Raw genomic sequence first — 16,056 nt, 5'->3', positions numbered from 1 at the left:
TGGTGTTCCAAAAAAATTAACCAATCTCCAGAAGCAGATTGTGGAGCGCATAAAAGGATACCAAGAGATATAATTTGTCTGTTGTCTTTCTAGGTCTGCAGATTCTCCAGTTTGTGAAATTCTACCCTAGATTCAATCCATATATTATTAATAAAACATTTCCAATGTATATTATGTATCAAAATTACCTGCACTGCTATTTGTGTTCCATTGGATGTTGCCAGCAAAGTAACAGGTCTAGATTCTGCACTGACTAAATGATGTCCATGTTGCTGATGTCCAATTTCTGGTGAAGCACTATGAAAAGCTGCTAAATCCTGAGCCACAATGGCAACCTTAATAAAAAGCACACGGAAAAAAACATTCTAAATACTGAAATCTAAAAATAATTAATTATTTTAAGTTTTTAAAGTTACTGATGATCAGTCTTACTATTTTAAAAATAATATACTAGGACATAAAGAGATATATATGAATAATACATATTCTAGAAACAATAGTAAAGAGAATGAATATTTGCAAAGGGTAAACAAATCAGTAAAATAATTTATACAATATGAGGCTTCGGGGGGTGGAGCCTGCCGCCGTCGGGAGCTCAACGAAGCTCCTGCCAGGACCCTGGTTCGTATATCTTATAAGATCTATAGATATCTCCCCTTTCTGGCAGAAAGGGGCAGGGAGAAGGTCAGTCGTTAGGATCTCTTTGTAATTCATAGCTTTTTTTTTTGCTGTGAATGGAGAAGAGGTTCAACATTAGCTGAGCCTTTACTCCGGCCAGTTTTCCGCGCTGCCTTTTTTGCAGCCCTAGGCAGATTGCCCCCCCCCCCAGGACAAAGCTAAGCTATTTAAATGTTAATCCGGGCGGGGACCATTCCTGAGGAATTTCTTCCATTACTATTTAAAATACCAGCTTCAACTTCGCAAAAGGCTCCCTTTCTTTTTTAGCTGCGTCACAAGATGGCGATCTCGCAGCTTTTGTGTTTGATGTGACGTACTTACTCAGCCCTACCCTCCTGAAGGCTTCTCCGTACTAATTGCTAAAAGATTAACTGAGGGGAGCAGAGACTTTGATTTTTGGCTCGCTTGATTGCTTGTCTTTTATTTTTACTCTGGAATGGCTCCCAAATCTAAACAGAAGCGCTTCCTTAATAACATATCTCCAAAAACTGCTATGAAGCCACTACCCCTGTCTCCTACACCCTCCACGGGAGATTTGCTAACACAAGAATTTCTTCTCAAAACGCTTAATGATTTCAGACAGGAAATTAATCAATTGATATCGGAATTATATGATCAATTTGATGCTAAAATTGCTCAGGCAAAGGAGGATATGATCGGAGTAATGACAGTCATGACAGATTATATTGCTGAAAAGGAGGACAAATTGGAACTTTTGGAAGAAACTAACCTTAATTTGATATCCAAAATTCAAACATTACAACAGGAAATTGAAACTGCTCAAAAACAACTTGTCATGATAAATTATAATAAGACTGCCTTTGCTATAAGAGTTAGAGGACTGCGTGAAAACCAACAGGAGAATTTGAAACAGATCTTCTTTGAGGCTTTCAGCCGCTTGGTGGGAAGTCCGGGATTTAACTTTGATTGGCAGATTCAAAGAATTTACCGCCAGAATTCGTGGGTAGCAAAACAGCGACAGCTTCCGAGGGACATAATAATATACTTTACCACAAGGGAATCCAGAAATGAGATAATACAGAGGCTTTACGGAAAGAGGTTGAGAATTGATGGACAGGACTTGATTGTTTTTAAAGAGGTACCATCTCAAATATTAAGAACAAGAAAAGAGTACGCTTTCTTAACCGAAGAACTCAGAAATTCTCAGATTCCATACAAATGGGAAGTCCCAGCTGGTATTACAGTTACATTTGGCAATCAAAAACACCGCATTAATTCTGTCTGTGAAGCACGAGAATTTTACTACGAGACCCTGAAGGCGGGACTTCCTGATCCATCCGGACCTGGAGAGAGACAAGGAGAAGGAGGAGACAAACAGCGAGACACGTGGCTACAAGGCGGAGGGTGTTGCTTTCCTCTTCCGGAAGAGCAGAAGACTAAAGAATAAAGACTAAGCGATGTTCTTAAAGCTTTATGATTTCCGTCTGGGACAAAATGGAAAAGTGGTATATTGATGATGAGACATGGAGACTGAAAGAAGCGTTGCTGATTGTGGACATATATTGTATATAAGATTTGTCTGAATTCTAACTCAAATTGCGCATGAATTATTTTCCTAGGCGAGGAGAGCGGAGATTGCGATCTTTTTGAGTTGTGGTTTGGGACGAACGGAGTTGGGAGGCGCGTGGGAGAGGGAAGGGTAGCGAAAGCTTAATTAGACTACTGGGGGCTAGAATGCAAGCTGATGTTTGTTTGAGTTGCTATTTCAATATAAGCTCAAGAAAGATTGGTCGGAGAGTCTTCAGGAAAGTGGAGTAAATATGGGAGGAGCAATGGACGCGGATAAAATATATATATGGACATGGATAAAGGCAGGGTGGAAGGTAAAAATTTATATGTGGAGGTGGGTAAGGATAGAAAGGGAGGTGTTGGAAATGAAAAATGAAAGAAGTACTTGAGTTTAATGGTTTTATAGAAAGGTTTGGATATTTGGATAAAAAAGAGATAAATTAAAGGTTTGAATAGATAGACAAAGCAATGAGACTTTTAGCTGGGGAATCCTAATTGATCAACTTACCTGGCTCTAATACAGTTTGAAACCCTGCAAGTAGTAAAATAATCGAAATTTGGAATGAGCTACATTGTTTAAGATTTACAGATAATGAGAAGCTGTGTTAACGTAGTGGGTTTATTGACCCTTCTCTGTTTCTCCTTTCTTTTTGGGTGTGTGTGTGCTTTTTTTTTTTTTTTTTCTTCTTTATTTTTTATTATTCTCTTTTTTTTTGGCTTTTCTTTTCTTTTATTTTGTTAATTTTAAAGTTAGCTGGCCTTATTATACTCAAATGCTTGTTAAAGAATTATGCCGGGTATGGGACCTGCGAAGCCGTAAGGGGGTTAGGGAGGGGGGATTATAGGGGGGAGGGGGGAGGGTGGAATTACAGTTTCAATTCTTAGAACAATAAGAATTCACTTGTATACTGCGGCTCGTTTTCCTTTTTTTTTTCTTTTTCTCTTTTTTTTTTTTTAAAAAAAAAACAAACTGACGGATACACCAAAGCGAGGAGAAGAGGGAAAGAGGAGGGAGAAGTAAAGAGGGAGTGAGAGGGAATGTAAGGAGGGTGAGATGGAGGGAGGGGGAAATGTCTGAGGGGGAAGGGAAGTAGAAGAGGGGAATGCTGGAGGGGTGAAATGAAAGTTGGAGGGGGAGAAGAGAGGGTGTATGGGGGATTGAAGTGTTATGTTGGGGTTTTTTTTCCTTTTTTTCTCTTTGTTTTTTTGTTACGTACAGTATATAAGTGATTGTATAAAATGAAAATGAAAACAAAAAAAAAATCAATCTTGCATAAAAAAAAATAAAAAAAATTTATACAATATGCTAAGATATATTATACATTAAACTATAAATAATTCTTCCTTCTGGTATTTGGGCACAGAGATAAGTGGCAGTTACAAAGTATGTTGATTTATTAATTACTAACAATTCCATGCAGCTTCGATCTGATTTTAAACAATTTACAAAGTTGAATGATAGTACCAAAATAAATTAATACATAGAACAGTTAAAAAAAGGACTTCTGTTGCACTGAGTTCTTTTTTAATTCACTTCTTATTGCATGTATTATTCTAGGCCTAACTAGTTTGGCTAGAACTATATTATAAATCCTGTAATATTGTTAAGCTTTTTATTGTTATAATAGTAAACAATAACAAGCCTATATATATTTACCTAAAATATCCTCTGTAATTTTATTTTTTCTGTTGTATTTTCTTCTTATTTTTAGACAATTGCTATATATTTTTGACAATGTAGTTTTGTTCCTTTCATTTTTATTTTTCTATTATTACTCTTAAAGCAATAAAAATATATATTTAAAAAATCTTATGCCGAGTCTCCCCCCCACACATGTATATTGTTTTGAACTATGCTTTATTATGTGGTTTTATTGGTTATTACTGTTATTATTTACCCCACCCAGTAAGGTGGCTCTATTAATTAATCAATCTAATTAAATCAAATGCCATTCTAATGGCTAGAAAATCTGTTGTCAATACATTTATTTAGAAAGCCTCAATTGTTTGTTTTCACTTATATATTTAGAAGTAATTTACCTGTTGTCCTTCCGTGCCTTCCGCGGTGACCATTGCAACAGAATGTGTTCCTGCAGAAGAAATAACTGCATCATGTGCAGGGACTGTGATGGTAGTGCCATCTTGTGTTACCATAGTGATAGTATTTCCAATGGCCTGCATGTCAGCCTGAGATATATTAACCTGAAATAGTATATAAACATTTAGTTAACAGCATTGGGTATGAGCATAATTAGATTATATAAGATTTCAACCTGGGATATATTAATGTATCTTTATAGTAACTAAATAAGCTAATGAAAAAGGTTTTAGGTTTATTCGATTTATATGCCACCCTTCTCCCAAGGACTCAGGGCGGCGTACAACATTAAAAGAAACACATAATACAAAAGTTAAAAAGAGATTAAATACGATATCCCAAACCCAATTAAAATTGACAATGACATTTTTTTAAAAAATTAAAATTAAAATTAACAGTAATCAATAATTTGTTTTGTTTTGTTCAGGCCAGGCTGGCTTGCTGGAAAAGCCAACTTTTTAGGGCGCGTCGGAAGGACCGGAGGTTGGGGATTATACCAAGCTCCGGGGGCAGCTCATTCCAGAGGGAAGGCGCTCCCACAGAGAAGGCTCTCCCCCTGGGGCTCACTAGCAGACACTGTCTGGCCGACGGCACCCTGAGGAGGCCAACTCTGTGGGATCGCACTGGACGATGGGAGGCTACCGGTGGCAGTAGGTGGTCTCGCAGGTACCCCGGGCCTAAGCCATGGAGCGCTTTAAAGGGCATAATTAGTACCTTGAATCGCACCCAGAAGACAACCGGCAACCGGTGCAGGCTGCCTAAAAGGGGTGTAACATGGGAGTACCTGGGTGCCCCCATGACAACCTGCGCAGCCGCATTCTGGACCAGTTGAAGCTTCCGGGTGCTCTTCGAGGGCAACCCCATGTTAAAAAGATTAAAGATCAGAAGGTTCATAATAACTTTAAGCAGAAGTCAGACATAAAAAAAAATAGAACTGGCACTTTTAAAGTAAATTTATTCTGTTTTAAGTATTAGATGGTTTCCACAGTATTGCAGCCCTTTTTTAAAAGTTAATGTATCACATGTTCCTAACATTATTAGCGTACTGGAAACCAATTTTAATGACACCTGTAAATAAAACCCATGAACAAAATTTTTAAGCTATTTTGATTATGGCAAATACTTACATGCTGAGTTCCATCTTGAGAAATAAGTGCTACCTGCTGACTCAGCCCAGTCTGAGTCACAGTAGCAACTTGTGAAACAACATCTTCTCCTTCAACACCCGTTACATATGTTATTTGTGATCCTTTGAGAACATCTTCACCTTGACCTATTTAAAGAAACACGAGTTTAATTTGCATTTTAAAAAGTTAAGAATTCTTTTATATTGAGCTCAAGCCGTGACTATATGGAAAGATAAATGTTGGGATTCTGGCAACAAATGGACATGATTCGCATTTCCATTTGCAGCTTTCTAAGTATTTTTTCAAGTGCCCTAGAGCAATTATATTATATTATTAGACAATCGGTTAAACTGTTTTTTTTATTAGCTTTATTAAAATTATCATGGTCCCCTACAATCAGACTCCTAATGTCTTCCAAATATGCCAGGCTTTTACTAGCCACAAAGGTAGGGGCTAATACGAGGGAAATTACCACAAAGAATACTTGCTGTTAGGTCCCCTCCCATCACAACTCTTGATAGTAATAACCTTTTAGTAAAGTGCCTTCTGGCTATTCAGATTAGGATAGGCAGAATTATTTTGGAGAAACAATTTCCATTATAGATCAACTATATCTCAAAGATGTTATGAAAGAAGAGTGAGAAACAAATTACTCAAGTAATTAGAAGAAAATGAGAAACCCAGAAATGCAATCAACTGCAGATATCAAACTCCTGAGGTTACTGCACAAGTATTTGACAATACTAATGACTTAACTATAAGTTTGGAATATAAGTCTGACCCCAACAGTGCTTACTATGAAGATGATTTAATTACAGGTCCCCCAATGCAATTGAAAGAACAACATCTGCAAGTAAATTTACAACCCCCAAGAAAATAGGTTTTTCATCCCCACTTCAAATCAGAATGGACAATGTTGATATACTTGCTTTAAAAATCATATTGGAGAATTTCTTATGAGAAGGAGAACTTTGTACTTATTTAATAGATATTCCAAAGAAGAAAGATATTTTATTTTTTTCAAATTTTATGTACTGCAGGGATTGCCATTGCTAAACGATGTGGTCATACTTTACAACTTAGTGACAGAAATTCCACCCCCAATTGTCATTGTAAGTCAAGGACTGCCTATGCAATAATCTAATCAAGAGGAATATATGAAGATATATGACTGGATATCATTAGATCAGGGCTTTCAATCTCGATTTCATTGAGGGCCACATCAGGGTTGTGTTTGACTTGGGGGGGCATGGAGTGGGTGTGGGCAGGGGGGGGCATGGCCAGCTCAACGTCACTTATGTCAGGGGTGCCTGTGGTGGCCTGAGAGCTCTTCCAGGAAAAACGGGTTCCCAAGATCCGTTTTCAGCTGTGACAGCTTCCTGCAACCCGCTGCCAGCAAAAACAAAGCTCAGGAGGGCCTCATGCGGCCCTTCTGCGCTCCGTTTTCGTTGGCAGGGGCACCGTGGACTGGCCCTTTGCTGTTTTTAGGGCCAAATCTAAGCACTCCCTGGGCCGGATTCGGCCCATGGACCTTTAGTTTGACATCCCTGCATTAGTTTATTGATGATACTTAATCCCAGACTGATGGATGGCCTCTTCTAATGGTGCAATCTCAGAAACGTGTACAGCACATTCCGTATTATTTTTACATTTGTATTTCCTCTGTGACTGATTAGTTTCAGAGAACCTTAACTATGTTTGTAGTAATTAATTACAAATGGCAGGTTGTTTACAAATAATTTTAAAACACAAAGATATGGGCACCATGGAAGACATCTAATGTTTAAAAGTAGAACTTAAAATATAATGAACTATTTGCAAGAGGTAAGGAACAAAAACCATTCTTACAGTTAACTTGAGAGAAAAATCATATTTTTCTTTATTCTTGATTCAAAAATCAATAATTAACTAATACCTGGAGGTGGCTCAAAAAAAGCTTCTTGTTCTTCCTCTATTGGCTCAGTATCATTGTGTGCTGTTCGCTTGTGCATTGCAAGAGTAGAAATCTGTTTGTATGTTTTTCCACAGTGATTACAGTTGTAAGGTTTAGAATGCGTATGTACCACATGGTGTTTATATAAACTGGAATATTCAGTAAAACGCTTATCACAGCCAGGGACTGTACATACATAAGGCTTCTCCCCTAGGCAAAAAAGAGACAAGCAATGAAGGTCACTGCATAGGTTGTACATTCTGGCAATCCCATACCATAAATAAAAGTCATTTTCAGATATTGCATATCATTGACATTTATGTTAAAAACAAGAACTTCAGTATATTGGTTTCTTTGTTACAATATTTCAAGTCAATCACAAATTTTCATTCTCTTTCCACTTGCCTGCCTTCTGTCCTCCCTTCCATTTCCTTCTCTTGCAGATTTCTTCTAAGCACTTTCTCTTTCCTCTAAGCCAGGAGTGTCAAACTCAATTTCATTGAGGGCCACATCAGGGTTGTGTTTGACCTTGGGGCGGGGCGGGAGGGGCATGGCCAGGGTGGACGTGGCCAGCTCGATGTCACTTGTGTCAGTGATGTCTGTGGTGGCCCAAGCACTCTGCCAACAAAAACGGACTCCTAAGCACCATTTTCGGCTGCAACGGCCTCCTACAACCCTCTGCCAGCGAAAACAGAGCTCACAAGGACTGCACACAGCCCTCCCAACCTACATTTTTCATTGGTAGAGGCACCAGAGGCCGGTCCTTTGCTGTTTCCAGAGCGGCCCCGCGGGCCAAAACTAAGAACCCCATGGGCTGGATCTGCCCCACGGGCCTTGAGTTTGACACCCCTGCTCTAAGTCAATCCTTCCACCAACCTTTGTCCACTAAAACTTTCTTTCTTCCAGCATTCCTCCCCTCAGACCTTTTTCTTATCTTACTTTTCAATAAATATCCAACTACAAGTAGTCCTTGAGTTATGACCATAATTGAGCCCAAAATTTCTGTTGCTAATGAGACATTTGTTAAGTGAATTTTGCCATATTTTATGACCTTTCTTGACAAAACTGTTAGATGAATCATTACAGTTGTTAAGGTAGTGACATGATTGGTTAAGTGAATCTGGATTCTACATTAACTTTACTTGTCAGAACATTGCATGGTCGTAGGAGACTGCAACCATCATAAATATGAGTCAGTTGCCAAGCACCTGAATTTTCATCATATGATCATGGGGATGCTGCAATAGTCATAAGTATGAAAAATGGTCATAAGTCACTTTGTTCAATGCTATTGTAACTTTGAACGGTCACTAAACAAACTATTGTAAATTGAGGACTACCTGTGCTAGTAATCATGATCATTTTGTGGACCAATGCCCACCTGAAACAGCCACCTCCTATCCATCCCTCACTCTCCACTGCTGATAGGCACCTAAAATTGTCTTTTTCAGAGACTTCTCCAGCATCATTAATATTCTTGAAAATCACAAGGAATCATTTTACTTTTACAAAATTATATGCTTATAAAGCATAATAATTGGTAATGTACATATATTACATTATTATTCTTTTAAGTGCATATAATACAAAACATCTGATCTCACTAATGAGACCCAAAGTATAATTGCTTAGAAGGATGCAAATCACTTGAAAGAAAAAGAAACTTTGGGTCCATTAGTGGCAAAGCCTTACAGGGAAATGTGCTAATACTGAAAAAAGAAGAAAATATTATTTATTTTGGGAAACTTTTCCATGCACTATGTATCAGCAACAGTTTCTCAAAAAAGGACGTAGCATGCTTAAGATAACACACAGTATTATGTATATTGCAAAAAAAGAAAAGAAAGAAAAACAATACATATAAAGTTTTTAAAAAGTCTTTCTTTTCATGGATGATTTTAAAATTATTCCTGAAGTTCCAATCTGCAATTCAAAGTACATTATTTCTATTTTTATTTTACAACCCTAAAACATAAAAATACACATCATCTTTAAAACCAATGTATTATAATTAACATGAACCAGAGACCCAGGCTTCAAATCTAGAACTACTTTATCAGAATTAATGGTTAGACATCAAATGCAAAGATGAATACCTATATTTTCAGCTGTTTTACAACCTTACTTGCAATGACAGTTTGAGAAATTCTGTTCTAAAGTTGCATTCACATTATTTAAAATTCTCTCCATTTTCTCTGATTGTCATTAGAGAATATTTCAAGTTCCATTTTGTTAAGAGGAGAATGAATTGTTTCCTATTTTCCCAAAAGACCGAAAATTATCCCTCAAATTAATCTGCAAAGTAAAAAAAGTCAAGTACTATAAGCAAAACATATCAAATACAATACCTGTATGTATTCTCACATGATTCTTATAGTTAGTTGCACTGGCAAATGCCCTTCCACATCCTGGCTCTGTACAATAATATGGTCTTTCTCCTGTATGTGTCCTGATATGAACCTTTCTGATGTTAGATGTTGTAAATGACCTACCACATCCTTCAAAGGGACACTTGAAGGGTCTTTCACCTTTAAAAAATTGAGACAAACAAATTAGAATACTTTTTAAAAAGCATATTAATTCATTTATAAACATTTGGCACTGAAAATGTCAATAAACACATCTCTCCTCCTCCTTCCTTCTTTTTTCACTATTTTTAAAATAGATTATAGTATTCTGGTACAAATAAATTTCTAATGCTACCTTGTACAAAATTGTGAGCTCTAAAATACAGTAAATTCACTATATTTTACTGAATCACTGAATTCACCTTTTGCTTCATTTGTTTTATATTTATTTTGTGTGAATAAACTGTTCAGGGATTAATATTTAATATTTTCATCTTTTTTTTCTTTAACATTTCATCTTAATGAATCATGCCTAAAGTTTGGGGAAATTTTGTATATTCAATACCATTACTAGCTTAAGTCAAAGATGCAGGTAGACAAACTTCTATAAACAAATAAGGCAATATTTATATATGTTTTGTGTTGATCTATGACTGTAATAAAGGTTGAAAATTTACATGTTTTATTTCTCTCATTTCTCTGAAGGTTAAAATGCCAATATACACATAGTGGTTATAGCTACTACAATATGAACTATTCATGTGGCATATGAATAATTCACAAAAACAATAAAAACCTCACTAAATGAAAAGCTAAACATTTTAAAATACAAATGAGACAGGATGGAAAGAAACCTGGAGGCAAAGATTTTGAGTGTTACTATGTACTTTTTGTTATTATGTATTGTGTACAAAGTGTGGTTTAACTGCTGCTGGCAAGTTTGTCATTTCAGTTACTCCTTAAATTAAAAGGAAAATTCCTTAGAAATAGACTATAATCCAGAATATTAAACTTCTGAATATGTGCATTCCCAGTCAAATACTGAACTTTGGACACATATTAGTAATATAGTATTTTACAAAAAATGTATGTGTCAATAAAATGTTAAAACAGCATGAAAAACTGCTGCTTGAGAAAGAAAGGGCATATTTTGTTAGGTCGCTGGGTTGTAGCACTGGCTGTGTTTAAACAAATGGGTATCAATTATCCATCTGTAAAGAGAACACTCTAAAACAGTGATGGCTAACCTTTTTGTCGTTGCGTGCCAAAAGCGTCCACATGCATAATGCAATATACCCCCTTCCCCTGGCGTGTGCTACTCCCCCATGCTCCCCCTGCACATGCATGTGCAACCCCATTTCCCCTGCACGCGCACCCTGTGTGCACCCCCACACATGCATGTGCATCCCTGCATATGTACCCCACCCACCGCGCACGTGCAGCAGACCCAAACACCAGCTGGTAGGCGGGAGACACGCCCGCATGCGCAGTGGAGCTGAGCTGGGTGACAGCTCACGTGCCCGCAGTGAGGGCTCTGTGTGCCACCTGTGGCACACATGCCATAGGTTCGCAATCATGGCTCTAAAACATATGTGTATTAAACTCACCTATGTAATAAAGAAAAAAAGTATCTTTTCCCTGTTTAACTTATATACAACTAGAATAAATATGTCTGTACTGATCAGTACTTAAATCCCTACAACAAATATTGCTAGCATACCCTTATGCTGGTGTGCGACACTTTCTCAAGTGCTTTTGCTAAGAACTGTCGAGTCTCTGTATACTGTCATGCCACAGAGAGAAGCCTAAGAGGGATGGGTGAAAGCACAATTTTTATAATTCAATGTATTATTGAATATTACCGAGATATTTATTAATCCCCCCACTACTATTATAAAATACCAGATAGGAAAAAGCCTTCAAATTATTTCTATGAAAGACAACTATTGGCTTCCTCCTAGAAAAAACTGCAATTTTTTTACTTTAAAAAGTCTGCCAGTTTTTTGCCAGAAAGATGTATGTTTTGAAGTGTTTACTACAATATTACATTGCCATAGTTTCCATAATCCTTTCATGATGCTGGATATCATATTGTTACAAGGGAGAAAAGAGCTGAACTGTGCTAAGACACACCCAACAACAGCTTTTCTTTAAAGGCGGTCTTTAGTTCAAATAGAAGGAATGGAATGTCTGTAAGAATGTTACACAACCTGTTTTGATTCTTTTTCTTCTTTTTAGGGCAAGCATTAAGGATATGGTTATTTTAGAAACTGGACTTTTAAGAGGGAAACAAATTTATATAGTTTCATAGATCCCTCCACTGTAGATTTCAGTTTGTGTATTGTATTGTAATGTAAAGCTAAATTTATATGAAGTCTGTCTCCCTTATGAAGACATTTAAAACTGAAAAGCAGAGCAGAGAAATAGGATATTGAGCTCTACCTGTGAAGCCAATTTGGTGTAGTGGCTAAGGCACCAGGTTAGAAACCTGGAGACTGAGAATTCTAGGCAAGAGAGCTAACTGGGTAACTTTAGGCCAATCACTCGCTTTCAGCCAAATTACCACACAGGGTATTGTGGTGGGGAAAATGGAAGGAGAGAAGAATGTTAGGTTTGTTCACTGCCTTGAGTTATTTATAAAAATAAAAGGGAGATTAAAACAAAATCTAAAAATAGATAAATTAACATAAAGACACACACTTCAGCCTTGTTCTTCTATGGGGTTTTCAATTTCAATTTAGATCTCAGTATTTCTGGGGGATATATTCTTTATGCTTACATTAGAAACATACAAGAAAAAATATTATTATTCAGAATGTATGTGATAAATTTTGTTTGTTTTTCTTAGATGCCGAAGGCAATTCCTATTTGAAATACTTTTAGTATTAATATCTGAAAGCCAAATATTATCAATATATAACAAAAATAACTAAGGATTACCTCCTAGAGAATATACACTGTGTTTAGCTATGGTTAAAAAAAAACCTACTTTGGGTGTAAACTATCGATTGTAATTGCTTTCTTCCTGAGAAATTGCAAGTACCAATTGTATATAGGCTGTCTCCACATTTAATACTGAACCATGTCCAACAGAAGTTAAAATAATGTTTCTACAGCACAGATTTATATTACTTCACTTCTTCTAGAAGTAGAGAAATGAATTGGATGGCAATTTTTTGGTTGAGTTGTGAGCCGCCCTGAGTCCCCTTCAGGGGAAAAGGGCAGCATATAAATAAAATAAAACTCAAAAACTCAATTTATTTCAGTCTTTGATAGTAAATCAGCAACTGCCCATAGACTACCTTTGCCTGATATTTATTTACTGTATGAAATTCATGGATGTGTGGAAACTATGAATATAGGTCAGTGATGGTGAACCTTTTTGGCACTGAGTGCCCAAACTGGAATGCGTGCACATGTGCATGCTGGGAACCCGAAGACCAGCTGGCTGGTGCGTGTGCCCACAGAGAGGGCTCTGCGTGCCACCTCTGGTGCGTGTGCCGTAGGCTCATCATCACGGGTATAGGTAACAAAAGCTTCACAGAGGAACAGAGACAAATGAAGGAATGGAGTATTTACATGAGACTAACAAATAAAATGACGGAACAAACAGATGTGAAGAACTCCATAATAGCACAGAGGAAAAAAAGAATGAACTGGAGTTATAGGACTTTTAAATAAAAATGAGGAAAATCGAGATAATCTGTCAATACTGTTAAAGAAAATAATGGCAAAATAAGAAACAAAAATGCTCTAGTGTATATTGGGCATGTACAGAGAAAAAGAAGGAAGGTTAGGGGAGAAAAGGGATCCTCAGAAGAAGCTGACTTGTACCAAACTATCCCTTTTACACGTTTGTTAAAAATGTATTATTTCACTCTCCATTGTTTAATATCTCAAAAAAGCTAAATAATGCTTTGGAATGAAACATCATCAATATGTTGATGATTTCAAAGTCCATTTGTTATTCGTATCTCAAATATCAGGCTGAAGTTAGTGATGTGCTAAGGGAGGCTAAAAAGTAAAACAGCCAATTAGAAGCTACTGCTGATAGATTGGCAGACTAACCAGGAATTATTTGTTCTATTACTGATAAAATTGTGCAAAACCAAATCTGCAGTTTTTGGATACTTTTAGGCCAGGTCCATATGGCATAAACTGCATTTCAACAGTTCCAACTTTGTATCAGCTGTATATCCTCTTGGCAATCCAGACAAGTCTATTGCAAGGTCTTCTATGTGGGCCTCTTCATGAAGATTATGCAAACACGATCATTGGTGAAAATACAACAATTAGCTAACCTAAGCTGTCAACTTTGCCATACATAATTAATATTTAAAGAGCTTTATATTTTTTGTTTTTGTTTGTAGGTTTAACTGATTTGTGAGCAGAAATGAACTTTTACTCTAGTACTTTCCAACTGCAAACATCCTACCAAAGACATCAACTGCATGCAGAATTTTAGGTGACTGGTAAAAAAAAAAGAGCAAATTATTTTAACTAAGAAAGAGTATGATTGTTACTGCTGCTACTAAATATTACTAAACAGCTATGTTGTCGTTATTTTACTTTAGACCTATGGTGCCTTTAAATTAAACTGATTAAATTGCTGAATTTTGTTTGAATTTATGTTTATTGGTAGCAACAAACTTTCTAAGTTACGAAAAAGAAAAAGTACTTTTGTTGAACATTTTATATAAAGTGAATCAGGTGTTATAAAGCTTAGGTTTTTATTTTAAGTTTCAAAATGTTCAAAGTAATTTACAGTTAAGCCCTCTATTTGTTTATGTAGATATAAGAATTTCTGAATTAAATGGGACTTATCCTAAATAGATGCAGTAAAACAATACATTTGAAGCTTTAGGCTTTAGAACAGATTGGTTAAAGGTAGATGTGTTTAAGAAATACTTTATGACATCCGAATATGCCATTATAAAAATTAAAGTGTATTAATATGCAAAATACCTGTATGGGTTCTTATATGTTTCTGCAGGTCTCCTGAAGTCTTGAATGACTTTGTGCAGTTTTCTTCTGAACATCTATAAGGCTTCTCTCCAGTATGAGTTCGGACATGACTTTTTAATCCATAACCTTGACAAAAATTGAATGATTTAAAATCTTTTATTCCATCTGTCTTTAATTTTCTATGACATTCAATGATTTGCATGTTTCTTTCACACCACTAAAGTAGTAAGCTTGCATTATTTATAAATCTTTAATTAAAATTTCCACTTAAAAAGAATTAACCCTCTACCTGTTGCAAATGCTTTTCCACAACCTGGATGGTCACACTGATATGGCCGATCTCCTGTGTGTGATCTTTCATGTACCTGTTGAAAGACAGAAATCATACATTTTGTAATGGAACTGTATATTTGGAGTTTATATAAAGTAAAAGCAAAAGTCAACTTGCCCATGTTGGCCAAAATGAATTAAAATGACCATATTACAATTTGAGTGATGTCTTAATAAGGTTAAAAAAATTGTTTCCATTACAACATGTATACATAGCACGTTTAATAGTTTGCAAAAACAATGTCATTCTTATAGCAATACTTTTAACACCTATCGGTAGTTAAAACTTTTGAAAGGAAAGTTAAAAGCAGGGAAGCAGAGTTTAATCATTTATCTAAATTGACAAAAGACCTTCTGTTAGAGAATTAGAGGAATCTTATGATAAGGTCGCCTGACTCAGTCAAAAACCTCCCAAATTAGGAAAGTCACAATGTTTTGGTCATTTTCAAACAATTCTTATACAAAATGTCTATGTTAGGCTTAATATCTGTTATTTTGTTTGTGTGTGTGTGTGTGTGTGTGTGTGTGTGTGTGTGTGTGTGTGTGTGTGTGTGAGAGAGAGAGAGAGAGAGAGAGAGAGAGTGAGAGTGAGAGTGCCATATGACTAAGCACTTAAAAGTACACTCAGAATTATAAAAATATATGTAGCATCCCTGCAAAAAGAGGTAAAATTTAAACTATCATCTGTCACACGTTGACTGCATTTCTATCATTTTCAGATTTAATTGCAAAGAACAACTGGAAGATTTGAATAGTTTTTCAATAATAACCTTAAGGTGATGAGCAGTAGTGTACAATTTTCCACAGCCATCATAATCACAGCGAAAAGCCTTATCTCCAGTTGACTGGGACTTAGTTGTTACTCTTGTGCCATGGCTCTGCAAGACAATCTAAATGGGAAGAAATGAGAATATTAACATTTCAGTCATATTTAAATTCTAGAAAAGGACCTGCATTTTAAAACAAGAGTTCTTTAAAACGGTACAAATAAAAATGCTTCCTACATCTTTTGGCACCTAAATATCAGCCTTTCCCTAAAGATTTCTT

The 16,056-nt window shown here is 36.3% G+C and overlaps 1 protein-coding gene across 10 annotated transcripts in view; it reads right to left on the bottom strand.

Moving 5' to 3' along the window:
- Nucleotides 1–16,056, bottom strand: part of ZNF143 (zinc finger protein 143) — a 31,508-nt gene that overhangs the window by 1,968 nt on the left and 13,484 nt on the right. For all 10 annotated transcript variants that reach the window (XM_014051697.2, XM_087717900.1, XM_087717919.1 and 7 more), the window contains 8 exons: nt 15,780–15,899; nt 14,969–15,044; nt 14,680–14,805; nt 9,715–9,894; nt 7,349–7,576; nt 5,434–5,579; nt 4,249–4,410; nt 189–335 (listed from right to left, as the gene is read on the bottom strand). In XM_014051697.2, coding sequence (XP_013907172.1) covers nt 189–335; nt 4,249–4,410; nt 5,434–5,579; nt 7,349–7,576; nt 9,715–9,894; nt 14,680–14,805; nt 14,969–15,044; nt 15,780–15,899 — 1,185 coding nt within the window. The remainder of the gene's footprint in view (nt 1–188; nt 336–4,248; nt 4,411–5,433; nt 5,580–7,348; nt 7,577–9,714; nt 9,895–14,679; nt 14,806–14,968; nt 15,045–15,779; nt 15,900–16,056) is intronic.

The sequence above is a fragment of the Thamnophis sirtalis genome, unplaced genomic scaffold (assembly GCF_051295495.1).
Source record: "Thamnophis sirtalis isolate CommonGarterSnake01/CBP01778 unplaced genomic scaffold, rThaSir2_p1.2 scaffold_1, whole genome shotgun sequence".
In the NCBI taxonomy this organism is placed as follows: domain Eukaryota; kingdom Metazoa; phylum Chordata; class Lepidosauria; order Squamata; family Natricidae; genus Thamnophis; species Thamnophis sirtalis.
This window is presented reverse-complemented; position numbering and strand designations above follow the sequence as displayed.